Consider the following 24,726-nt stretch of genomic DNA (forward strand, 5'->3'; position numbering starts at 1 on the left):
AAACACCCGATCGGGTGAATTTCCAGTTTCAAAACACCCGGCCGGGTGATACGAACCTCTATTATTATTATTTAGTTTAGATATTATAGGGATTTAGCATATCTTTTTCTATATCTTTGTTTTCTTGTTCATTAAGTCAGTAGCATTATAAATAGGATAGACTGTTATCTTTTTTATTCATTCAATCAATATATGAATTATCATTCTTTTGGCTCAATTGAGTAGCAAACAAGAAACATCTCCTAAGGTTTCCGACGAGGCTGATCTCGCGCTCAACCGTCCCTTTTTGCCGTCCAAGTCACGACCCAACGTTGGGCGCTCGACAACGACGACATCTCGTTTCTTGATTTTGTATGGAAATCGACGTTAAGGATTTAGGTCCTTAACAACTGGTGCTTTCAATGAGAGTTGGCCCTCCCACCATCTCTAACCGAAGCTACACCGCTGCCCGACGGAAAACATTCCGCGCACAGCAACTGCTTTGGTTGTCGAGTCCCGCCTGTCCGACGAGCTCTAGCTGCAGGACAACACTACTTCTGCAACGCCGACGGGAAGGATTCCCGCGTGCCGCGTCGAAGTCAGACGATCATCATCCACCACAGCCACGCCTCAGTCCGTCAACATGTCATACGACTACGCCGGCTATCGCCGTCGTCAATACGACTTCCCTCAGGCCACACAGCAATTCTGTCCCTACCAGCCGGCCCGACCTCGCCGTGTAACCAGTTGGGACCCTCCGAGCATCCGGGTGGAAGTACTCCACCCGCCGTCGTGGCCTGATCCAGAATCACCCTACGTCTCACACCACTTGGATCCACCTGATCGTCGCCCACGGCCGAGATACTAGCCCATCGGGTACCGCGATCGCGCGCAAGAAGCCTGGCCCCGACACCGCGGTGGCTACGTCGAGAGGGGTGGCCACATATCTGATCGCGGAGATCAATGTTATTAAAAAGCGGCCATGGCGCCGCCGAGGCGCCATTGCGTGGCGGGTTTCGGAAAAAACGCCATCGCCACGAGCTGCCACAAAACTTTTTTATGGCGACCGCCATTTGCCGCCATGAGTGAGGCGCCATGGCGGTGCATGGCAGTTATGGCGTCACTTTTGGTTGGGCTGCCCCAAACCTCAGCCCAATTACCAAATAACACGGCCCAAATGATTTTTAACCCTTAACCCGGCCCAAACCCGGCCCAAATAATGAAATAAAATGCCAATTAAGTCAAAATCTAAGGTTTTTTTCATAGTATCTCTTTCCCTCTCAAACGAACCCAACCTGCTGTGCCCCCAGTCCCACTGCCCTAGTCACGTCGCCGTCGCCCGCCGCCGAGCGCCGCTGCCGGTCCGTCTAGAGCAGCCCACTGCCCAGATTTTGAAGGTAACCAAAATTGTACCAGATTTTCTAATTTGCATGCCCTTTTAATTATCAATTTTCTAATTTGCATGCCATTTTAATTAGGAATTAGGGTCAGATTTTTATAATTAGGGTGACATTTTTAATTAAGGTGTAGCTGTGCAGATTTTTAATTAGGATCACATTTTAATTAAGGTGTAGCTGTGCAGATTTTTATCATACTTCTATTTTTATAAATTTAGTAATTGCAGTAGATTTAGTAATTAAAAAGCATGCTTCTATCTTTTGAAATACAGTTATTTTAAACTTCTAATATAATATTATAATTACAAACCTATTATTATATTTATGTGACAGATTCATTCGAAAAAGAGAAATAGGCTCGAGCATCAAAAGATGCATGATTTGGTTTACGTAAAATATAACCAAAAATTGAATGAGAGGTACGACAAAAGACATACACTCGATCCTATTTCACTCGATTACATTGATCACTGTAATGAGTGGTTGGTTGGAGAGTTGGATGGTGCTGATGGTGAAGGCAGTGATAGAGTTTTTCATGGAGATTCACTTGATTGGGATACTGTCTACGAGTCGTCGGGGATTGGAGAGCCTATCACATATACTAGGTCTAAGAAAAGAAAAGAAGCTTCTACATCATCAAGTTCTAGGAAAGCCTCAAGAACCACAACCACATCTAGAAAAGGGAAAGGCCAATTAGGGAAAGGCAGATTGGCGACAGAGGTTGAAGAAAGAGAGCTTGTGGATGAAGAATTGGAAGATGAAGAATTAGAAGATGAAGAAATTGGGGATGAAGAAGAAGGATCTACTTCGTCGGAGGACGATGATATCGATGAGGATGAGGATAACTATCTTGTGGAGGATGACTATGTTGGGGATGGTGATGATTGAGGATGGTTTTAATTTAGATTTGATATGTATTATGAATTTGTGATGATGACTTTATATTTTTATTGTTAAACTAAGACTTATTATGGTAGGCATATTATATAATTGCTTATGAATTTATGCTTTATTTATTGTTTTACTAGTTGATGCTTGATATATTACAATTTTTTATTATTTTCTAATTTTTTAAATTTATATATACATATATTACTAATATTTTATTAATTTATTTATCGACCGCCATATCCCGCCATACTGATACGCCATATCCCTGTGACGGTTTTTGGGCTCACCGCCGTTAGCCGCCATACGCCATCCATAACATTGGCGGAGATCATCAGACCCAATTAGGGTTTGATCGCTACCCGCCAACCGCAACGCAGCGGCACCGCCCAACGTGCTGGGACCCACAGGCTCAATAGCAGGACCACGGCTACCCGACCGTTGACCAGCCCCGACGCTCGGAGACGTGCTGGGACCGACCTCGCCCTCGGGAGGAGGTGAGAGCGCGAGTCCAGCCCGCCTCCCACCAGCCCCGCTACTCCACTGAAAAGCCAATGCGGGACCTGTACAGTCAGCCCGCGCGTGTGACCAGTCAAACTCCAGAGCAGCCACGCCTGCCGCTAATACGGGTCTCCCAAGCGGAGAAGTCAGAACGGTCAAGGTTGGGTCTCTGCTGGCACTGTCCCGAGAAATGGGTGAGGGGACATGTGTGTAAACAACGCATTCTATGTTATGCGGATGATGGGGAGGAGTTTGAGGAGAACATTCAAGGTGAGAATTTAGCCGAAGAGAAAACTGATAATTCTCCCACGATAGTATTCGGTGATGATGTTCCCCATGACATTACCGATGTTCACAATGATGGCGCTCCTCTTGATGTTCAAAACAACGAGTCCCCTGGAGAGTTCCTCAAGAACAAAGGGATTGTAAAGAACGACAGTGAGCCACCGCAAGTGCTCGTTGGGGTATATGATGAGAAGATTGGTGAAAAGGAGGAGACATTGCTAGAAGATAAAGAGGAGGATGTGTCTATTGGTGAAGTGGAGAAGATAATCGTCTCACTCAATGTTGTTCAAGTGTCATCCAAAAATGTTGTTGGAAATTGTTGGGCAAGAAAGGAGATGGTGCTTACACCGATTTGCCCGTAATTGCTTGTGTCTATGTGGATTTGAATGTCGGTGATGTTCCAAGTATGAATCATCGATCAACATCGCTCGACAAAGATGCAAGGTTGATCCCTCCGAGTAATGACATGACATGCTTGGGCATTCTGGGAGGCATGGACAAGCTTTTCGATTTGGCAAGGAATTTTTCCGACAAAGTTGGGTCTCCTTTGTTGATTTTTTATGGAAGGGAAGAAGGGAGACGTTCATCTGTTCGGTGTGTGTTTGATTCAGGAGGAGTTGCCTCGCCGAAGCTTCTGCTTTCAACTCTTCTTTTTGCTTCGTGGTTCCCACCTTGAGATATTATAGGGATTTAGCATATCTTTCTCTATATCTTTGTTTTCTTGTTCATTAAGTCAGTAGCATTATAAATAGGATAGACTGTTATCTTTTTTATTCATTCAATCAATATATGAAATTATCATTCTTTTGACTCAATTGAGTAGCAAACAAGAAACATCTGCTAAGGTTGCCGACGAGGCTGATCTCGCGCTCAACCGCCCCTTTTTGCCGTCCAAGTCACGACCCAATGTTGGGCGCTCGACAACGACGACATCTCGTTTCTTGATTTTGTGTGGAAATCGACGTTAAGGGTTTAGGTCCTTAACACCGGGTGAAATATTTAAGACAGGAGGAGTCCAGAGAGAACACCCGGTCGGGTGATTTTAACTTTCAAATCACCCGGCCGGGTGAAATTCGTGTTTCAAAACACGCAAGAGGCTCACGTGTCTTTCCCATCACTGGAAACATTTTTTTTTCTGGGTACAAATGGCGGATATTATCTCCCATGACGTACATTCGTGGAATTTACCCATGAATTTTGTGCAATTGAAGGAGGCATCACAGAGTCTTCGTCTACCTATATAACACCGATACGCCACCCTGTTGCCGTATCACGTATCGGATACGTATCCGATACCGATACGCGACGGATACACCGTCGATACGTATCCTGGGCGTATCCGCGAGCTGGGCCGTATTGGGCCGAGAAACCTCAGATTCGATACGTATCCTTCGGCGTATCCGCGAGCTGGGCCGTATTGGGCCTTCATCCTCCTCTATCTGCAAAGATCTGAGGTTCTCCTCTTCGAAATCAACGTCCATCTCTGTCGAAGAACTTCGCAACTTTCAATTTACGAACTTCAATCCGATTTGGGAACAAAATTGACAGTTAATCGGATATGAAGAAGAAGAAGAAGAAGAAGAAGAAGAAGAAGAAGAAAGGGGAGGCGCCGCTATTGCCTCAACTAGGGATTGAAGAAAATTGGAAATGGGAGAATGAATTGGGCAAGAAGTAGTCACGATGGAAAAGGAGTATATTTGGGGCTCATTTTTTGGGCCAATTTATTACTCCATTAACTTTGTCTAATTTTGTAACTATAAATAAATATTTTGATCAATATTATTGGTAATATGGATAAGTATAACCAAAAAATCGATGTGGTGTAATCGACCATAAAAGAAATTGACTTTAGCTTTTAATATTTTGTAATTTTATTATTTTTATTTGTATAATAACATTAGAATATCTATTTTGTAATTTATTATGCACTATTATTATTTATTAAAAAAATAGTTAAAACGTATCCGCGTATCGGGTTGTTTGGGAAAGAGCCGTATCCGCGTATCCGTATCCTTCGGATACTGATACGCGTATCCGTATCCGTGCCGCATAGTCGTCTACTGTGAAGCAAGTTCAAGAAGAGGTCAGTGTCGGAATTTCTAGTGATACAAGTTCTGATTTAGATACTGCATCAACTGAATGCTTCCATTTCTCCAATGGTCGCGTCCTTGATGGTTGTGAAACGTGTAAAATTTCCCCTAGGTTTTCTTGCTCGAGGGCAATCACTTCATTGGCTCCAACTGCACTCATCGGCCATGCATCCTTTGAGTTATTTGAAGAAATTGCTTCGAGTTTCTCATCTGGCTCATTTGAACGCCAGCTTTTGCATTCACTGTGTCAACTTATAGAGGGAAAATCTGCTGGACGAGACGGTCCAAACTTTCTCAGTTTGCTGGGGCTGCCATCATTTATAGAGAATGGCTTTCCTGGCTGCATAAGGCATCCAAACATTTGTCCAATTCTAGGAATGCTAAAAGTCACCTACAGATATTTGTCTGGTGCTTCCAAAAACACCATTTACCCTCGAAAACATTATGCACTACAGCCCTGCTGCCTTACAATGTGATTGGAAGATACAATTACTTATGTACCAGCTGCTTTCAGCTCTATCTTACATGCATGGTCTAGGCATTGCTCATGAGAATTTAAGCCCCTCCAACATTCTGCTGACCGACACATCTTGGTGTTGGTTGCAAATTGGTGAGAAGCAGCTGCTGAACACTGTTTTGGATCCAAGTGGCAAGTCTCTTGATCTTTCTGTTGGTAGTCATTGTTTCAAAGGCTGTCAAACTCTGTAAATTGGCAATCTTGTTTCTATAGCTGGTGGAAAGGGGAGCTGAGCAATTTTGAGTATCTTCTCATTTTAAACAGATTGTCAGGAAGGAGGTGGGGTGAGCACACATTTTACTCAGTCATGCCTTGGGTTATTGATTTTAGTGTCAAACCTGATGAAAATAACATTGCTGGTTGGAGAGATCTTAGCAAGAGTAAGTGGCGCTTAACAAGAGGTGATGAACAGTTGGATTTCACTTACTCCACATCTGAAATGCCTCATCATGTGTCTGATGAGTGCCTTTCTGAACTCGCTGTTTGCAGTTATAAGGCCAGGAGGTTGCCTTTGAGTGTTTTAAGACAAGCTGTTCGTTCAGTTTATGAACCCAATGAGTACCACTCTAACATGCAAAGATTGTACCAGTGGATGCCTGACCAGTGTATTCCTGAATTTTATTGTGATCCACACATATTTAACTCTCTGCATTCTGGTATGCCTGATTTGGCGGTGCCTTCATGGGCAGGAACTTCAGAGGAGTTCATTAAGCTGCATCGAGATGCTCTTGAAAGCAATCGAGTTTCCCTCCAAATACATAAATGGATTGACATCACCTTTGGCTACAAAATGTCTGGTGAAGCTGCTATTGCTGCTAAGAATGTGTTGTTGCCAGCATCAACCTCCAATTTACCAAGGTCTACAGGCCGCCGCCAGCTTTTTAGCCAACCTCACCCTCCACGCCAAATTGCTCGTAGGAAAACTCATCACAACTACAATGGTCAACCTGAAAACAATAGTCAATTAGAAGTAGACTCTGTTAAAGGTGGGGATTTTCTTATCAAGACTAATCATTTAAATAAATTGGAAGAAGCAACTTCTTTCTGTGAGAAATCGTGGCATTTAGATCCTTGTTATAATGTTCATTCTAGTGACTGTTTGAAGAATAACACCAGTGAAAATGAAGTTTCGAGTGATATTGCTAGAAATGTATCACCTAGAAAACCTGACTCTACAAGGAACTACAGTGAGAAATCAACTATCGACTCAAATTCCCTACTTGAGAATATGGAGGAGGGTGATGACTCAGTTGGATATCAAGAACTAACACTTTGGAGGCAAGCGTGCTCCCCCAAGATAAATTCCAAAAGAGCTGCAGATGATATATTTTCTGTTGGGTGTATTTTAGCAGAACTTCATATGGGAAAGCCACTTTTTGGTTCGAGTTCATTGGCTTCGTATGTAGATAGTGGAATCCTACCATATACAGTGCAAGATATCCCCCATCATATGAAAGTTATTGTTAAAGCCTGCATTGAGAACGATTGGAAAAGGTTAGATGACCACCCCTTCTCATGTGCCTCCTTCATCCGCACCCCCAATTAAAAAGAAAGAAATGAATCCACTATAACAAAATAAATAAATACAAATCTGTGTATACGGCATGAATAGTCAAATCTATAAATTTTTCACCAGTGTTCTTTTAGCTGAACTGCTGCCTTTCCATTTACTTTCTTAGGAGGCCTTCTGTCAAATGCCTTTTAGAGTCTCCTTACTTCCCAAAATCAGTGAAATCATCCAACTACTTTTTAGCTGCATTTCACGGCCTCTCAAGAAATGATTTGCGTCTTCAATATGCTGCAACATTTGCAAAACGAGGAGCGCTGGAAAGAATGGGAGCTTTTGGTGCTGCGATGTGTGCTCCTTATTGCTTACCTCTCATAGTAACTTCTGCTTCAGATGCCGAAGCTGAATGGGCTTATTTGTTGCTGGCAGAATTCCTTAAATGTCTGAAATCAGAAGCAGTGATGAAAACTGTTGTGCCATCTGTCCAGAGAATTCTGCAGGCATGTTACATCACTTTTATTCATATGTTTCGTTCCCTCTGATTTTAACTTTATGTTGTTTTTGTTTTAGGGTGCAGGGTACTCACACTTGAAGGTTTCTCTTCTTAAAGGCTCATTTATGCAGGAGCTATGGAATAGGATTGGGAAACAAGTGATGATTCCGCGAATTTTTGATGATGATAAATGCTCGTAAAAATAAATTACGACACAGAGAATTTTACGTGGTTCGATTTACTGAGGTAAATCTACGTCCACGGGGAGAAATGGGGGCAGGTTTGTATTGCTTGATCTGCGAATTACAGCTTACAACACAGACTTGCTATATGATTATTTCTCTAGAGAGATTCTAACCCCTTCTATCAGATCTAAGTTCTATTTATATAATGAACTCAGATCATGGCTTGCATCACCACCCTAAGTCGTGGATGTCGTGTAGGTTATGGCCTAAGATCGTGGGTGAAGCGTAGGTCATGGCCTACGATCGTGGCCTGAACTGACATCACGTGGTAGTGGGTGTGTTGGACATCCTGTATGGGTCCACTAACTCCTTGTTCGGCCGAATACCGAGACCGAACTGCTTTGGTTGCCGATCTGAGAGTAGAGCTTGATGCCGACCTGAGAGCAGAGCTTGATTGGTTGGCTTTTACCGAGCTGTAGGCTGAGGCCGAACTCTTTGGTAATGCCGAACTGAACTCTTGGGCTTTGGGCTGGCCGAGCTGTCACTGCTATTGGGCTGGCCGAGCTGTCACTGCTATTGGGCTTGTTTAGTACGTACCCCATCACTACCCCCCCCGAAAAGCGAAGTGATTCACTTCGGCGAAGCGAGTCACTTCGGCATTCTGGAAAAGGGTACGGGGGAGGCTGAAGTCAGGGGACGTGCCCTGCGCGTGACTGCATTAAATGCGGCATTAAATGCGACAGTAAAATCCGGCCGTTGAATCCTGAAAAGGTGGGATATGAAACGGTGCGATGATTTGAAATCTTTTCCAAATCTGATAAATACCGTCTTTCTTCATCATTTGAACACCTTTGCTATTGGCTTCTTCTGCACTCTCTATCTTCTGCGTGAAAAATTTCCTTCCGCTTTCAAAAATTTCTTCAGACTACCTTCACCTTCAAAAAGTAAGAAAAATGTCTTCTTCTTCTTCTTCGGAGTCGGGTAGCGTTAGGAAAGGGGGTAAGGGGTCTTCTAGCCGGAAAGAATCCGGGGAGAAGACCGTAGAGTATTTTCACAGTATCTTGAGTAAGGATACTGTGATATCCCTTTACGAAAAATACTCTTTTCCTGGGGGGAAGGCGGTGGTACCTGACGGTGATCACAGGGCTGACTCCCCGCCGGAGGGTTACGTCACCGTGTACGAGGCCTGCTTAGAATGCGGGCTTCGTTTCCCCCTCCCTTCTGCCTTTATAGATTTACTAGATTTTTTTCAGCTTCCTTTAGGCCAGGTGACTCCGAACTCTTGGAGGCACTTGTCGGCCTTCGCTGCCGAACTCCGTAGGTTAGGAAGGGATTTGTCTTTGAAGGCGATCCTTAAATTCTTTCAATTTAAGAGGAAGGGGTCTTGGTTTTACTTGATCCCTTTACAGCCCTTTAGGGCCTTTTGTAAAACGAAGTGGCCGAAGTGGCAAAATCGCTTCTTCTACTATGATAGGACCGCGGCTCCTAGTTTTCCCTGGAGAGGGCCGGAGTCCGTTATCCGTCACCCTCGGCCTGAACCGTTGGACGAGCTCGATGGCGAGCTCAACAAGATTCCCATAGTTAGGAAACAATACACGGAGTCTGAGCTCGTCAAGGGCGACGTCGTGTTCGACATCTCGTCTTCGGACGAAGAGGCCGAGGGTGAGGATTTCTCTTTATCTTTATGCTCTACTGCTTTAACGAAGAAAATCTGACTTTGCTTTCTTGCTTTTTGGCAGTGTTCATGTTGAATAAGGCTATTAGAAAGTCCTCCGAGCTTGTGGAGCCGGAGAGAGAGAAGGCTACCAGCTCGGCGCTTGATGCCGAGAAGAATCCGAAGAGGCAAAAGACCTCTTCGGGTCCAAAGAAGCCGGAGTCGACTTCGGCAAGCAAGAAGGGGAAGACCCAGAAGCCCCCAAGGGCGCCAGAGAAAGACGTGGTCTTGGCGCCTCCTTCGGAGCATATCTGTGAGCCATTTTTATGGCCCACGGACTTCGCCGAGGTGAATTGTTTTCTTGATTCCTTGGCTTGGCTTCTGTCTTGTATTTTTGGTGCCCTCTGTTAACTTTTTTCCTTATCCATTTTCAGAGGAATGATATGCTCTCCAAGCTCGTCGCCGTCGAACTCTCCAAAGCGTCCAACGACTATGCCGAGATGCAGAGGAAATTGGCGGCTGCTTGTCACCGGGCCGAGCAGGCTGAGGCAAACTTTGAGAAAGCCAGGGCTGCTAGGATTTCGGCCCAGGATGAAGCTCAGTTTGCCAAAAACCAGCTCGTCATCCAGCGAGAGCAGACGAAACGGAGGGATGCTGCCGCCGTGGTTGCCCAAGGAGAGGGTCTCCGTGCCTACACGGAGAGACTCTTTTTGAGCAGCCAGTTCTCGGCCTTTGTCGGTAGTCTGGTAAGGCTAATTGCCGATAAGGGCGAGCAGGGGCCCGACGTCGTGCTGCCTCTGTACAGCCGAGAGATAGCTGCTCGGCTTCAGAATCTGCCGCTCCTTGAGGAGCTCGCTTCATCCTCGGTCCTGCTTTCTGCAGACCGAGTCCGGAGTTGTCGAGCTGATCGGGACGAGAACCTGGAGGCTATCTTTGCCTCCGTGGGACCCGTTTCACCCGCTTCGACTTACAACGGAGAGGGTGAGGCCGAGCCGCTGGAGCGGGAGGCCGAAGTCGAGCGAGCCGGGCATCCGGAGAAGGAAGCCGATCAGGAGACGCAGCAGATCGGCTACGGTGGCGCCGAGCAGGCTGGGGAGAGCAAGGAGGCAGAGGCTGAAGCTGAAGCAGAGAAGGAAGCTGAACCTCACCGAGAAGGTGGAGACGAAGCTAGCGAAGTATGATTTCGTCTCCCTTCTCTTAGTTTAGTTTCTTCCTTTATGTAAAATGGCCTTGAAGCCCTCCTTGTATAGAAAAATTTTTTTTTTTTTTTTTTCTTATGAATGAAAAAATTCTTCTTTCTGCTCTTGTGTCTTCGTATAGCCTTTCGTACTCTCTTACTCCTGTTGTGGTTTACTACCTGCTCGGTAAGCTGAAATGCCGAACTGACGTAGCTGCTTTGTATTCTTAACTCTCAAGGAGCTGGAGGTACTTCACTGGAAGCGGCTGTACTCTTCGGCTTTAGACGAAGCTGAGAAAAGAGCTATAGCCGATCAGACGAAGAATGACGAGCTTCTGGCTCGTTTAGTGAAGCTGGATGCCGATAATAAGGACTTAGAGTCCGATAAGAATGATCTGGAGGCCGAGCTGAATACGACCATTGCTGAGAGGACTGCGTACGAGGATTACATCCGTGTGCGCGGGGGAATGACCATATCAGATGTTCAGAGTCGAGTTGACGAACTGTGGGAGGAATATAATGTACTCCGGAGGAACAATGCGCTGGAGAGCTCGGCTTGCCAACAAGTCGTGACATCATTGCGGCGCTGGGCTTCTCGGTACAACATTGTTCTTTCTCGGCGCCCCTCCATAGAAAGATTCCTTCGGCATATCGCGCCAACAGATGCTCGCACTCCAGATCAAACCTCTGGTTCCCTTGTTCAAAATCCTACTCCCAGCCAACAACGAACTCCGGAACAGCCGGAAACGTCAAGACGAGAACGGGCTCAGGAGCAACCGGAATCGTCAAGACAGGGACGGACTGAAATTCGCCGAGGAGTTGTGACTATGAGCGAGCAAGATCAGCAGATGCTTCGTGAAGAGACTCTTCGCCGCCGAGGTGCTAGGGCTTCCCGGGCTCAGAGAAGAGGTGGCAGGTCGATTAGAGCATCTCGTCGACCTGCTTATTCTGCGGCTGCCTGGAACGCCCGAACTCAGCTTCACGAGGATTTTGTGAATAGATGGCTCAACTTTAGCAACCCTGGACAGTAGAATAGTCCTTTGTAATAGCGTAACGCCATCTCGTAGGGTAGCGGAGTTGTGTGCCGAACAAGATTTGAAAAATGAAATTTTGTTTTCGCTTTTAACACTGTATTTACAGCTTCGCGAAAAAATTTCATCATACTTGTCCTCGGTCTTATGAAGTGAACTTCTTTGACCGGACTTGTCTTTGGTCTGATGAAATAAACATCTTTGACCGGACTCGTCTTTGGTCTGATGAAATAAACATCTTTGACCGGACTCGTCTTTGGTCTGATGAAATAAACATCTTTGACCGGACTCGTCTTTGGTCTGATGAAATGAACATCTTTGACCAGACTCGTCTTTGGTCTGATGAAACAAACATCTTTGACCGGACTCGTCTTTGGTCTGATGAAATAAACATCTTTGACCGAACTCGTCTTTGGTCTGATGAAATAAACATCTTTGACCGAACTCGTCTTTGGTCTGATGAAATAAACATCTTTGACCGGACTCGTCTTTGGTCTGATGAAATAAACATCTTTGACCGGACTCGTCTTTGGTCTGATGAAATAAACATCTTTTGACCGGACTCGTCTTTGGTCTGATGAAATAAACATCTTTTGACCGGACTCGTCTTTGGTCTGATGAAATAAACATCTTTGACCGGACTCGTCTTTGGTCTTGATGAAATAAACATCTTTTGACCGGACTCGTCTTTGGTCTGATGAAATAAACATCTTTTGACCGGACTCGTCTTTGTGTTCTAATTTGGCGATTTTCGTCGCCGGGATCGAACTTTCCCTTGTCCTAATTCGGCGAGTTTTATCGCGTGGATCGGACTTTCCCAGTTAACCGAAGTGGTCTTATGCAGTAAACCTCTTTGACTAGACATGGTCGTCCTCGGTCTTATGAGGTAAACTGCTTTGACCGAACTTGGTCGTCCTAATTCGGCGAGTTTTATCGCGTGGATTGGACTTTCCCTTGTCCTAATTCAGGCAAGTTTTATCGCGAGAATCGGACTTTTGTTGCAGTTCGTTTCAGACGAAGTGCTTGATTCTTAAGCAGAATTGTGGTCTTGTATCCTCTTTAGAAGCTTTGACACACAATCGTGGGCTTGTTGCAGCTCGTTTCAGACGAACTGCTTGTTTAAGCTGAATTGTGGTCTTGTATCCTCTTTAGAAGCTTTGACACACAATCGTTGGCTTGCATGTTCTAAAAAGGGGATCAGCCTTTGAAGAACGAGATACCTCAGTTTTATTTGTAAGAGACGACACTCACATAGACAGACACAACGCACGTAGAGACAAGAACAAGTAAAAAACAAAGAAAACACATAAGACTGACTGACCGGACTGTCTCTTACAAATGGAACTTTTTGAGGTTGGAAACGTACCATGTTCGGGGTACTTGTGCTCCTGACGTGAGTCAATTTGCAAGACCCTTTGCCGAGGACTTCTGACACCCGATGTGGACCTTCCCATGTGGGTTCGAGTTCGCCCAGCTTTTCTGCTCGGCTTACTTCGTTGTTTCTCAAGACGAGATCTCCCACTTGAAATTGCAGCTTCTTCACCCTTTGGTTGTAATACCGGGCTACTTGCTCCTTGTACTTGGCTGCTTTTAGGCAGGCCAATTCTCTTCTTTCTTCGGCAAGATCTAGTTCGGCTCTCAGTCCGTCACCATTCATTTCTGAGGAGAAATTGAGTTCGGGGACTGGATATGCCGATCTCAACCGAATCACGGCTTCAGTGCCGTACACCATCGAGTTCGGCTCCGGTGTGACTTCGGTCATTTCGCCGGCCTCTGATTCCGGCTGCTGTGATTGCTATGCTTGATGGTGCCGAACTGATTGCTAGGCACTTTTAAGCGCAATCTGCGAACACACTTGCTCTTTTTCGATCACCTCGGATGACCGCTATCTCTCCTTTAGTGGAGAAGGTGTTCGGCGAGGATGCCTCTGATCGCTATGACCGGGCTTCTTTTTGTCTTCTCTAGATGAGCTGTCTAAAGACCGTTTTCGACGGTCTGCCTCATCGGCACGAGAAAACTTGTCCGCAATGTCCCACATCTCTTGAGCTGTTTGCGGACCGCACTCCACGAGCTTTCTGTAGAGAGCTCCGGGCAGGATTCCATTTTGGAATGCCGAAATGACAAGTAGATCATTGAGATTATCTACCTGTAGGCATTCCTTATGGAATCTCGTCAGGAAGTCGCTGATCTTTTCGTCGCGACCTTGACGTATAGAAAGCAGCTGAGCCGAAGTATTTCGGGCTTCCGCTTTCTGAAAGAACCTCCTGTGGAAAGCATCCATCAGATCTCGGTAGGATCTAATGCTGCCTTGAGGAAGGCTGTCGAACCACCTTCTGGCGTTCCCGATGAGCAGCTCGGGGAACAGCTTGCACATATGGACCTCATTGAGACCTTGGTTCGCCATATTATACTGATAGCGTCCCAGGAAGTCATGAGGATCCACGAGTCCGTCATAGGTTATCGACGGAGTTCGGTAGTTCTGTGGAAGGGGAGTTCGGGTAATATCGTCCGAGAACGGAGTCCTCAATGCTCCGTACATGGCGAACCCGACATTTCTTCGGTATGGAGGAGATGGAGTTCTCCTGTGATTCCGGTACCGAGGATTCTTTCTTCTGGAAGACATGACACTACTGCGGTAGTGACTGTCTCGTATGGAGGGAGAGGGAGAATCCGCCGTTTTTGTCCCCGGCTGCTTTTGGCTTTTTTGCAGGAAGGTTAAGAATTCCTCCTGCTTTTCCGCCAAAAACAGCTTGACAGCCTCGTTCAAATCGGGCTGCTGGGAAGACTCGGTGTGACGGCTTTTGGAGCGGCTTGTTCCTCCACCATGAGAACTGGTGGTGGATTTATCCCTAGGCTGTTTTCCCGTCCTATGGGATGGATTGGCTTCCTCCTGGTTCTCACGGGCAGGAATACGGGTACTCTGCGATCTGGTATGCATTTTTTGGGTTGAAAAAATGGTCAAAAATTCGCTTTATCACAAATTTGGTTCTCTGTTTCCCACAGACGGCGCCAGTGATGATTCCGCGAATTTTTGATGATGATAAATGCTCGTAAAAATAAATTACGACACAGAGAATTTTACGTGGTTCGATTTACTGAGGTAAATCTACGTCCACGGGGAGAAATGGGGGCAGGTTTGTATTGCTTGATCTGCGAATTACAGCTTACAACACAGACTTGCTATATGATTATTTCTCTAGAGAGATTCTAACCCCTTCTATCAGATCTAAGTTCTATTTATATAATGAACTCAGATCATGGCTTGCATCACCACCCTAAGTCGTGGATGTCGTGTAGGTTATGGCCTAAGATCGTGGGTGAAGCGTAGGTCATGGCCTACGATCGTGGCCTGAACTGACATCACGTGGTAGTGGGTGTGTTGGACATCCTGTATGGGTCCACTAACTCCTTGTTCGGCCGAATACCGAGACCGAACTGCTTTGGTTGCCGATCTGAGAGTAGAGCTTGATGCCGACCTGAGAGCAGAGCTTGATTGGTTGGCTTTTACCGAGCTGTAGGCTGAGGCCGAACTCTTTGGTAATGCCGAACTGAACTCTTGGGCTTTGGGCTGGCCGAGCTGTCACTGCTATTGGGCTGGCCGAGCTGTCACTGCTATTGGGCTTGTTTAGTACGTACCCCATCAACAAGCATACTTTGAGATAATACACCAGCTTATTATATCAAATTTGTGCATTGCTCCTCATAAAAGTTCAACATCTGCCTTTTCTGTTCTGCTGATTGGGTTTAGCGAAGAGCTTGGTGTGCCAGTTACAGTTCATCAGGTTTAGTGTCTCGTGATGAATTTGCAACCAAACTATCCTAGAAGGATTAAAATAACTCCATGTTTATGTACCGAATACTGTTATTCAATTGCGCAGACGATTTTGCCTCTAATGCTCTCTTTTGGAAAAGGAATATGCAATGACGGAATTGATGTGTTGATTAGAATTGGTATGTTCCTGATATTTGGATGCTAAACTTTGTTGTTTCCCAAAATGTGCAGTCAAATTACAAGGTAGTTTCTCTTGATATATAGGTGGACTTATTGGGGAAAAGTTCGTTGTGAAACAAATTCTGCCATTGTTAAATACTGTCGTCAATTCGTGTATCTGCACTTTGAGTGTTAGTAAACCTGAACCTGTTCAGAGTTGGGGCTCTTCGGCACTGATAGATTGTCTGACAACTCTTGTTCCTGTTTTGACAACTGAGACAATTGTTAAGGAGCTGACTGAGGTACGACTTTCGGACTACATATTTTCAGCACGGACTGAAGTAGTAACCAAAGTGAACTTTGAACTCATGCAGGACACAGATTCCCCCTACGTTAAGATTATCATGCACCGAGACATTGGAGTACAGGTGCGTCAGGTAATCCTCTTTTATATTCTTAAAGCTTGAAAATTATAAGCTATATATTTATGTTTTATTGGCATGTCATTCACACTTTGCAAGGATTGTTAGTACTTCCCTTTTTATATATTTTTTGCTCGTGAGTGTGCTTCCTCCTCTTATGTATATTAGGGCCTATCCTAATTTGTTGACTTTCAGTATTTTTTTTAAAATGTCCCCTGATTGCTTTTTCTCTTCAAAAACTCCCCAACTTTGCAGAAGGTTATGATTTATTTCCCACTTGATATAATTTGACATCAGAACGATGAATCAACTTGTTCGATAATTAGGCAGATCAACCCCCAAAAAATCCACCTCAGTTAAACTATAATCCATCTAAGAGTTTGGTAAGCTGACTCATAGTTTTGATGCCGAATTATGTCAAGCGGGACATAAATCAAATTTCACGCGAAATTGGGTTCTTGAAGAGAAAATGTAAATCCAGACATTTTTTCTGTCAAAAACCACTGAAAGTTGGAGAAACAAAATTATTTATTATGTATTAGTCCCTCCATCCCAAGGAAGATGACCCCTTCCTTGGGTGGCACGGGAATTTATGCAACTTTGTTTTGTGTGTGTGTAGAGGAGAGAGTAAAGTAAGAGAGAGGGAATAAAGTAACGAGAAAGGTGTTTCCATTTTTAATAATGGGTCATCTTGATTGGGATAAACTAAAAAGGAAAGTAGATCTTGATGGAGGGAGTATATACATATTAGTACCGGATAAAATAAACACTAGTTTTAGAATAGAAAACTATAGGTTGAGATATATTACATGTGTATAGTTGACATGAATTGTATATATAGTTGACATTATATGTGTATAGTTGACATTATATATGTGCAGTTGACATGAATTGTATATGTAATTGATCACAACCCTCTATATATAATTCCTACCAAAGTTGAAAAGACGACAATCATAATATGTAGCATTATTCCTACCAAAGTTGAAAAGACGACAATCATAATATGTAGCATTAACAGCTGCACTCCACCACCAATTATCAACCGCCTAGTAATTATTCCTCAGTTACTCCAACTTCAAGCTCCGTCAATAAATGACAACTCCACCTCCTAGTAACAGTTGCCTGTATTAATGCATCAGTTTCACAGAGAATAAATTATGGTTTACGGTTCGTCATTCCTATTTTAAACGATGTTTTAACCTTATCTTTCCCTATATATATGCATACAACTATATGCTCGGAGCTTTGTCCATTAGGCAAGTTTCTTGCCCGGTAAATAAATGATTTGCTTAAATGAAGAAAATGATTTGCTTAAATATATGAAAATATATTTGCTTGCCTATAACAGACTGATACTGTAACGCCCCACTTTTTGAACCCTAATTTGTGAACCCGAAAGTACTGGTTTTAATGATATTATTTTCGCGAAGTCCGTGAATTAATTATTGGTGGATTAATTGTTGTTGGACTAGAAACTGTGAAACAATGACTGCGCGAATTTAATTAATTCCTGTCCGTGAGGAATATTTATTGGACTCAATTCCGTGTTGGATCCGATAAATTGAATAAATAATATGAAAATCTAGTCTGTGATAAATAAATTGCGGACTGCACAATTTAAAATAAAATACAATGGACCGCGAATTAAACAAATTTAAATAAAGATCCTGCTAATATCTTCCTCCTCCGTGAAAAGATATTCCTCCTCCGTAATCTGCAAATAAATACCAGATAAATGCAAAGTAAGTCAAAAAGAAAAAGAAAAAAAAAGAAAAGAATTCGAATCCCCCTCCCTCAACCCACGTTGAAACCGTTCCCCTCTATCCCACAAATCTCTCCCATATCCCCAACCCCCTTTTCTCTATATTAAATCCTGTATCAGTTACTTCTCCCTCACCAAACGTTCTCTGCAGCCAATCTACCATCTTCAACTTCTATCCAAGGTAAACTATGATTTATCATTTGTATCTAAATTTTCTCCGGCTTCAGAATCTAACATCAAATTGTTGCTTCCGGCAGTAACCAAATCCTCCAGCTTCAAGAACCATTTTTTTTTCTCCTTCCTCAACATCCGTCTGCAATTGAAGGTAACCACCTCTCCCATCCAAATATCAATTTCAATTTCTTACTGCTGCATCAACACATCCTACACTACCGATTAACTCAATCTGAAATTCAATCTCTAAATCGCATAAATCAAAGCAAACAGAATTAAAAAAAAATCAGACTTTAATTTATGAAATCAAATTAACAACTTACGTCGGGGCTGTTTCGGGGCTGTTCGGGTTAGTTTCGGGGCGTTTCGAGGTGGTGACTACCCGAAGGTAGGGTCCCCTGATTTCGTCGTGACGGCGGAGGATCGACGGAGAGACAGCAGCAGCGGCAGCCTCTTCCTGACGGAGAGACAGCAGCGCCGCGACGGTGGCAGCAGCCTGGCTCTGTGCAGCGGCGTCGCGTCTCCCGGCAGCGACGACGGCGGCTTCCGGCGAGGAGCACAGCAGCGACCTTCCAGCGGCGAGCAGCGACGCGGCGGCTGGAGACGGTCGGTGCAGCGACGGAGCAGCGGCCGACGGCGGAGGTGGAAGGCGACGCCCGCTCGGAGAAGAACGACGGGAAATTTGGGAGTTTCTTTTTCAGACAAATGAGAGATAGATGGAGACGAGAGAGAGAAATAGAGGAGAAGATAGGCGGTGGGGAGGGGAGAATATAAAATGAGATGGGCTTGTCCCTAATTAAAATTTTGGGCCTTTCATGAATTGTTTTTGTTGGGCCTTTTGTTTTAAAGATTGGTCTTAAGATTTATTTAAGGTTGGGCTCCATTTAATTGGTCTTGGGCTGTAGAATTTAATTGAAGATATAAGGTGGGGAATTAATTAAGTTGAGCTTTTAATTAAATCCTTGGGCCGATAAATAATAGTGGCAAATTATTTAATTCCGGAATATTTCAACGAACGAATAATTATATCCTAAGTCCGAAATAAATATAGCTCGAGGGGAAAATGCTTGCGATAATTTAATTACTTTTATTAATTTTGGGGATTTTATTTTGTTATCATGGAGAAAAATACGAGGAGCTAACGGAGGAATTAGGTGCATAAGCGGCCGCCGAATAACCGAAAACCGAAATAAACCGAGATAAAAGACTTTGCGTAGGATGCATGCATTTTCAGTTAGTTGTTTGAATCAATGTGTTGATTTATCTATCATATAAATTGTTAAAGGTGAATCATCGCATGGGAAAGAACGTAATTTCAAATTAAGCACTCGAGGTGGGCTTTCTTTTACTAAACTCTTTTACGTTTTCAAAAGTATGATCACGGTGGAATAAGGGTGGTTTAAATTGTTATGTCATGCCATGGTTGTTTTGATGATGAGATTGTTGCCTGATGCCTAGTTTGTGAGTTCGCTCCATTAGGCTATAGGGCTATGTTGTGATTGTTGCCTGATGCCTAGTTTGTGAGTTCGCTCCATTAGGCTATAGGGCTATGTTAAACGAATTCGGGTCTGAGTAGGGCCGCAGACCCTATCAGGCTAGTGTACACAGGTGAGATCGTGAGCCGTCCTTGCTAGTCGGCCGGTCTCGTGGGCGAATAGTGTGGCCACACTTTCGTCGCACCATGGAAAGAGGATGTGATTGAATGATTGATGAGAATGTGGTGAGATTGTTTTGACTGGCCAGTCTATGAAATTGTTTTGTGATACTCGATGATATTTAATTTCTAAATGTAAAACTCGAGTTCACTATGGTATGGATGACATAACTTTCATCAAAGGTTTTCGGCATAAGCCCACTGAGTATATTAAGTACTCAGCCCTGCATGTGTTTTCCCTATATGCAGGTTGAGTGGCGACGAGCAATTGGTGGTGTTGAGCAAATTTAAAATTGAAGCATGCTTTGGTTAGTTGTGAACTACGAGTGACGTTGTGTCTCCACACATGACGTCACTCTTTCTCTTGAACGCTTCCGCAGAGACAATGTTATTACTCATCAACCCTTTTAGCTTTGAACCTATTTATTTGGATAATGTCAACCTCTTGGCCCCTTTTTATGTAAATATTAATTATTGGTCAAACTCTTTATTGAAACCCTAGTTTCTTTCGTCTGTTTATTAAGTTCTTTTAATCACGATCGCCCGTATTTATTAACCCTAAAGGGCGGTCGTGACAGTTTGGTATCAGAGCCAGGTTTCTTTCCGCTCTGGACCCAAGAGTCTTTTGGAGTCAAAATCTATCCTTGTATTAATTGGCTAAAGTGTTAAACCTCGAAGGCTCAACACCACAACTCGTCACGCCCAACCACGAAAAAGCGGTAAGAACATTTTGGCGATTTTTTTAAAAATGAATTACCGAAAATTTTGAAATTCGGTGGAAAAATGGTTCCTTGCAAAAATGGCAATTCTGGGCCTATTGGAATTTTAAAGTAAATGCTATGGCTTTGGAAAATTTGTGGTCATACGAGACGCGACAAACTATGGGACGTGAGACACTATGGAAGTATGTTATTGAAGGTGTTGAATGTGATGGATATTGAAGTATGAAAATGAATCGCATGCTTGAGACGGGGACTTGTTATTACATGTTTGAACTGCGAATTTAATTTGAATAACATATATGTTGATTACTTGAACGGCGAAGATTTAAATGCATATTTTGTTGAAATTATATGAATTTGGAACTATGAAACGCAAAGTATGACGCGTGTGTAGTGCAATTATGTGATTGTGTTATATAGATGGACATGAATTGCATGATTTATGAAATGTGATTTCCATGGACGGGGGATAGATTGAGTTATTATTTTTTTAAAAATATTAATATATGCTGGATGAAATGCTATGGAATGCCAAATGGTTTATATGGATAAACATGTTTGACTGCGCAATATATGAATGGCGTTTTATGTGATGATAATTCATGATTGATGAAGTACGAGGTATCGTATAAAATCATTATGAAGGTGAAATGTGGAATTTTGAACCTTGTCGCAAACGTAGAACCCATATGAAGCTTGAATTAAGCAACGATCGAATATGTGTTGAAGTATGAGACTATGAACTATGTCTGGAAAACATAGAGTGCCTAAGAAGTATGCTAGACTGAACGTGCTTGAACATAGTTGTAAATTGATGACCACAATATCACTTTCCTGAGTGATGGGACAAACGAAAACATATACTTCGAATTAGACGGATTATTGTAATTGCCTATTGTCTTCCCTGGATGATAAGAGCAAAACGAAAGGAAGTTTCCAACGAGATCAAGACAAGAAGAAATGTTAGGTGACGCATCCTTACAACAACGAGAATTTGGTGCATGCAATCAAATAAAGTGAATGCAATCGTGCATAACATGTTAATGCGACGACGCGCTACAAATATGACAACACTTATGACACGTTCAGGCCGGGAGGGTTATTACCATGTTTTAATGAGAATGACCGCTAGGGCGTGCCAAAAACAATATGAAGATATGACCTTCAAGGACAATTAATTGCTGTAACGACACCAAGAGTCTTGACTTAGAATCTAGAATTTTCGAGAACGCTTCTATTATCTTCGGGAAATGACGGAGTGCCACCTTTGTAGCTAGAATGGATGAATTTAATTGACGGTACTTACTTGGATTATCATAAATTTCTTTCTATGAAGCTCCTTGACAATGGTATTCTTTTCGTGCATTTAGAACTTTTGATTGACCTGCAATTTGCAAGTGATGCATCACTGTTTCCTTTTAATGAAAGTAGTGACTCATTCTTGTTCCTCTTGAGTTATTTTCGGAGCCATTTTAAATCAAGGGCAATTTCAATAGTGCTCCTCATGTTAAAACTCATTCTGATCCAAGTAAGACTGTTAAATAGATTTCTAAATTCTTGATACAAGACTCTAAAGAAAGACGATGGCTCGATCTCTGCAAACACATATGAGGAATAAGTTTCAAGAGACACATACAAAATGACACACCAACAACATGAGGAGTCGAATGTTTTCGCATCTATGCTTAGCTGTAGCAATCAGCCAAAGAATCGAACGTTATACCACACCAGACATTAGGTCTTGAGAAACAAAAAGCTGAGAGAAGCCGTGCACATCAAATGATCACGTTTTGCGGCTCATAAATTTATGTAAGTGGTTGATCAAGGGATATACGGATAACAACTTAGAGTCGGAATATTAAGGTCGTCGCATGAGATCATCACTGTACGATAGTATTGGAATGAAAATACGAGCACCCTGATAGATTATGATATACGAACGAAGGTCGTAGACGAGAGAAAATCATCCAGCAAGTGGCGAAATTGAATCAACTAAAATGGGAAATAATCGAAAGGAGAAACGCGTGCAAGCACCATCACCATCACCTCCTCCACCTAAGCCAGAATGGCATATTGAATGGTTTTGCTAAAGCAAAATCCTCCTATCTTCGATGGGATAGGAGAGCCAGCAAAGGCCGAGACTTGGATATGCGCTTTGGAGCGTATTATCACAGTTCTGATGTGGAACGATGAGGAACGAATGACTTGTGTGACCTATGGGTCAGCCGATATCTGGTGGGATACCAAGAGGAAGACTACGCCACGAGATCAAGTGGGTAGAATGACTTGGGAGAACTTTAAGGAGGAGATATATATCAAGTACGTACCAACGAGCTACCGAAAAGCAAAGGCGGCTGAGTTTTACAACCTAACCCAAGGGCGCATGTCGGTGACTGAATATGATCGAACACTCTGCGATATGACTCGGTATGCACCTGAACAAGTTGACACCGACAAGAAGCTAGCCGATAAGTTCCGTGAGGGTCTAAGGCATGAGATAAAGATGGCACTAGCTAGTCGTGGGAGACTTACATACGCGGAAGAGTTGGCCCTCGCACTAGATGTTGAGGCAACTATGCCCAAGGAGAGGGCGATGTGAAACACTACACTGGCACTGCCTCTACCACATCATTCTCGAGAGAAGAGAAAGTGGGATGAAAAACAGGACCCACTATGAAAACAAGAGTTACCAGCCCACCCAAAATCGACCACAGTATGGGAGTAGATAAAATTTCTCTAACCAGAGGGGTGACTTTCGACCCAGACCACCACAATGCAATGTGTGCTCCAAGTACTATTTCGGAGAGTGTAGAATGTAGAACACTACCAAGTGCTTTAACTGTGAGGGAAATGGCCACTTCTCTAGAGAGTGTCTGAGCAAGAATGCGGGGATGGGGTCAAGGCAGAACAATCAAGGATTCTGTCAGCAGTCGAGGGCACCACCGGCTGAACCAAGGATGAATTGTGATCAACCTCCGCGACAACAACAACCTCACCGCCCAAGACTTCCCTCCCAGGCTAGAGCATATGAGCTGAGTTTTAGACAACCCAAGACTGAACAAGGACGGGAATTTGGAAGGTATGGGCAAACTCCTCGATACGGGCGCATCACATTCTTTCATATCAGAACTCTGTGTGGACACATTTAGTTGCCAGCAAATAAATCTGAACATAGGATGATGGTGACCTCACCAGTGGGAGAGGTAGTAGAGATTTCTCGAACATGCTCGAACATAGAAATTGCCATGGGAGAACTTAGGCTAGTCGCGCACGACTTACAAGTTATGGCCATGAAGGATGTCGATGTAATCTTGGGAATGGATTGGTTGACTGCAAATTTTGCTACAATTCGATTAAGGAGAGACAAATATCATTACAAGCCCCTGGAAAGGAACCAATCGTGTATCATGGAATCACGATGAACAGAAAGACGTCTATCATCTCCGCGTTCCAAGCCACTACGATGTTGAGAAAAGGGTGTCCTGCCTATCTGGTCTATCTACAGGGAGATGAGAAGGAAGAAAGGAAAGTGGAAGATGTCGCGGTGGTACGAGAATTTCCAGACGTCTTTCCTGAAGCTTTGCCTGGCCCACCGCCAGATCGGCAATTGGAGTTCACGATCGACCTAGAGCCAGGGTCGGCACCAGTGTCTAAGGCTCCATATCGAATGGCACCTAAGGAGTTAGAGGAACTCAAGATACAACTTCAAGAGCTAATGGATTTAGGTTTCATTAGACCCAGTGTGTCACCGTGGGGCGCGCCTGTGCTTTTTATGAAGAAGAAAGATGGATCGATGAGAATGTGCATCGATTATAGAGAATTGAACAAGATGACTCTCAAGAACAAATATCCACTGCCGAGAATAGATGACTTATTCGATCAACTTCGGGGAACTGGGTGTTCTCAAAGATGGATTAAGGTCCAGATACCATCAGTTGAGAGTCCGACGAGAAGACATACCGAAGACTGCTTTTCGCACGAGATATGGTCACTATGAGTTTGTGGTGATGCCGTTTGGGTTGACGAATGCACCTGCGGTATTCATGGATTTGATGAACTGAGTATTTCACCCATACTTGGATAAATTCGTTTTGATATTCATAGATGATGTACTCGTCTATTCGAGGAATGAGAAGGAACACGAGGAGCACCTGCGAATCGCTTTGGAGACATTGAGGAGTGAGAAACTATATGCCAAATTCAGCAAATGCGAGTTTTGGCTTAAGGAGGTGAACTTCCTTGGTCACATTGTGTCAGCAGAAGGAATCTGAGTGGACCCCGCCAAGGTTGAGGCGGTACAACAATGGAAAGCACCCTCAGCACCAAACGAGATTCGGAGTTCCTAGGCTTGGCA

The 24,726-nt window shown here is 43.8% G+C and overlaps 3 protein-coding genes and 1 long non-coding RNA gene across 4 annotated transcripts; all 4 read left to right on the top strand.

The window, feature by feature from the left end:
• The first annotated feature begins 1,712 nt into the window (after positions 1-1,712).
• On the top strand, positions 1,713-2,317 carry LOC121777978. Its single transcript, XM_042175324.1, has 2 exons — positions 1,713-2,072; positions 2,160-2,317. The coding sequence occupies exons 1-2, from the start codon at positions 1,749-1,751 to the stop codon at positions 2,262-2,264; spliced, it is 429 nt and encodes a 142-aa protein (XP_042031258.1). The 5' UTR covers positions 1,713-1,748; the 3' UTR covers positions 2,265-2,317.
• Positions 2,318-5,635: 3,318 nt separating this feature from the next.
• Positions 5,636-7,819, top strand: LOC121776806 (protein GFS12-like). The gene is made up of 5 exons (XM_042173971.1): positions 5,636-5,793; positions 5,871-7,151; positions 7,337-7,664; positions 7,735-7,742; positions 7,789-7,819. The coding sequence occupies exons 1-5, from the start codon at positions 5,636-5,638 to the stop codon at positions 7,817-7,819; spliced, it is 1,806 nt and encodes a 601-aa protein (XP_042029905.1).
• Positions 7,820-15,428: 7,609 nt separating this feature from the next.
• LOC121777979 lies at positions 15,429-15,829 on the top strand. The gene is made up of 3 exons (XR_006045570.1): positions 15,429-15,486; positions 15,583-15,655; positions 15,741-15,829. It is a non-coding gene; the product is annotated as an uncharacterized LOC121777979 (long non-coding RNA).
• Positions 15,830-22,449: 6,620 nt separating this feature from the next.
• On the top strand, positions 22,450-22,971 carry LOC121776807. Its single transcript, XM_042173972.1, has one exon. It carries the CDS (start codon positions 22,450-22,452, stop codon positions 22,969-22,971), a length of 522 nt encoding a protein of 173 aa, XP_042029906.1.
• Positions 22,972-24,726: the final 1,755 nt, after the last annotated feature.

This window comes from Salvia splendens, chromosome 18, assembly GCF_004379255.2.
Source record: "Salvia splendens isolate huo1 chromosome 18, SspV2, whole genome shotgun sequence".
NCBI classification, from domain to species: Eukaryota; Viridiplantae; Streptophyta; class Magnoliopsida; order Lamiales; family Lamiaceae; genus Salvia; species Salvia splendens.

Coding starts and splice junctions, on each gene's coding strand:
- LOC121776807 (XM_042173972.1), top strand. CDS start 22,450: ATGGTTTTGCTAAAGCAAAATCCTCCTATCTTCGATGGGATAGGAGAG.
- LOC121776806 (XM_042173971.1), top strand. CDS start 5,636: ATGTACCAGCTGCTTTCAGCTCTATCTTACATGCATGGTCTAGGCATT. Junction 5,794..5,870: donor GTTTTGGATCCAAGTGGCAA/GTCTCTTGATCT, acceptor TTGTTTCTATAG/CTGGTGGAAAGGGGAGCTGA. Junction 7,152..7,336: donor ATTGAGAACGATTGGAAAAG/GTTAGATGACCA, acceptor TTACTTTCTTAG/GAGGCCTTCTGTCAAATGCC.
- LOC121777978 (XM_042175324.1), top strand. CDS start 1,749: ATGCATGATTTGGTTTACGTAAAATATAACCAAAAATTGAATGAGAGG. Junction 2,073..2,159: donor GAAAAGGGAAAGGCCAATTA/GGGAAAGGCAGA, acceptor GATGAAGAAATT/GGGGATGAAGAAGAAGGATC.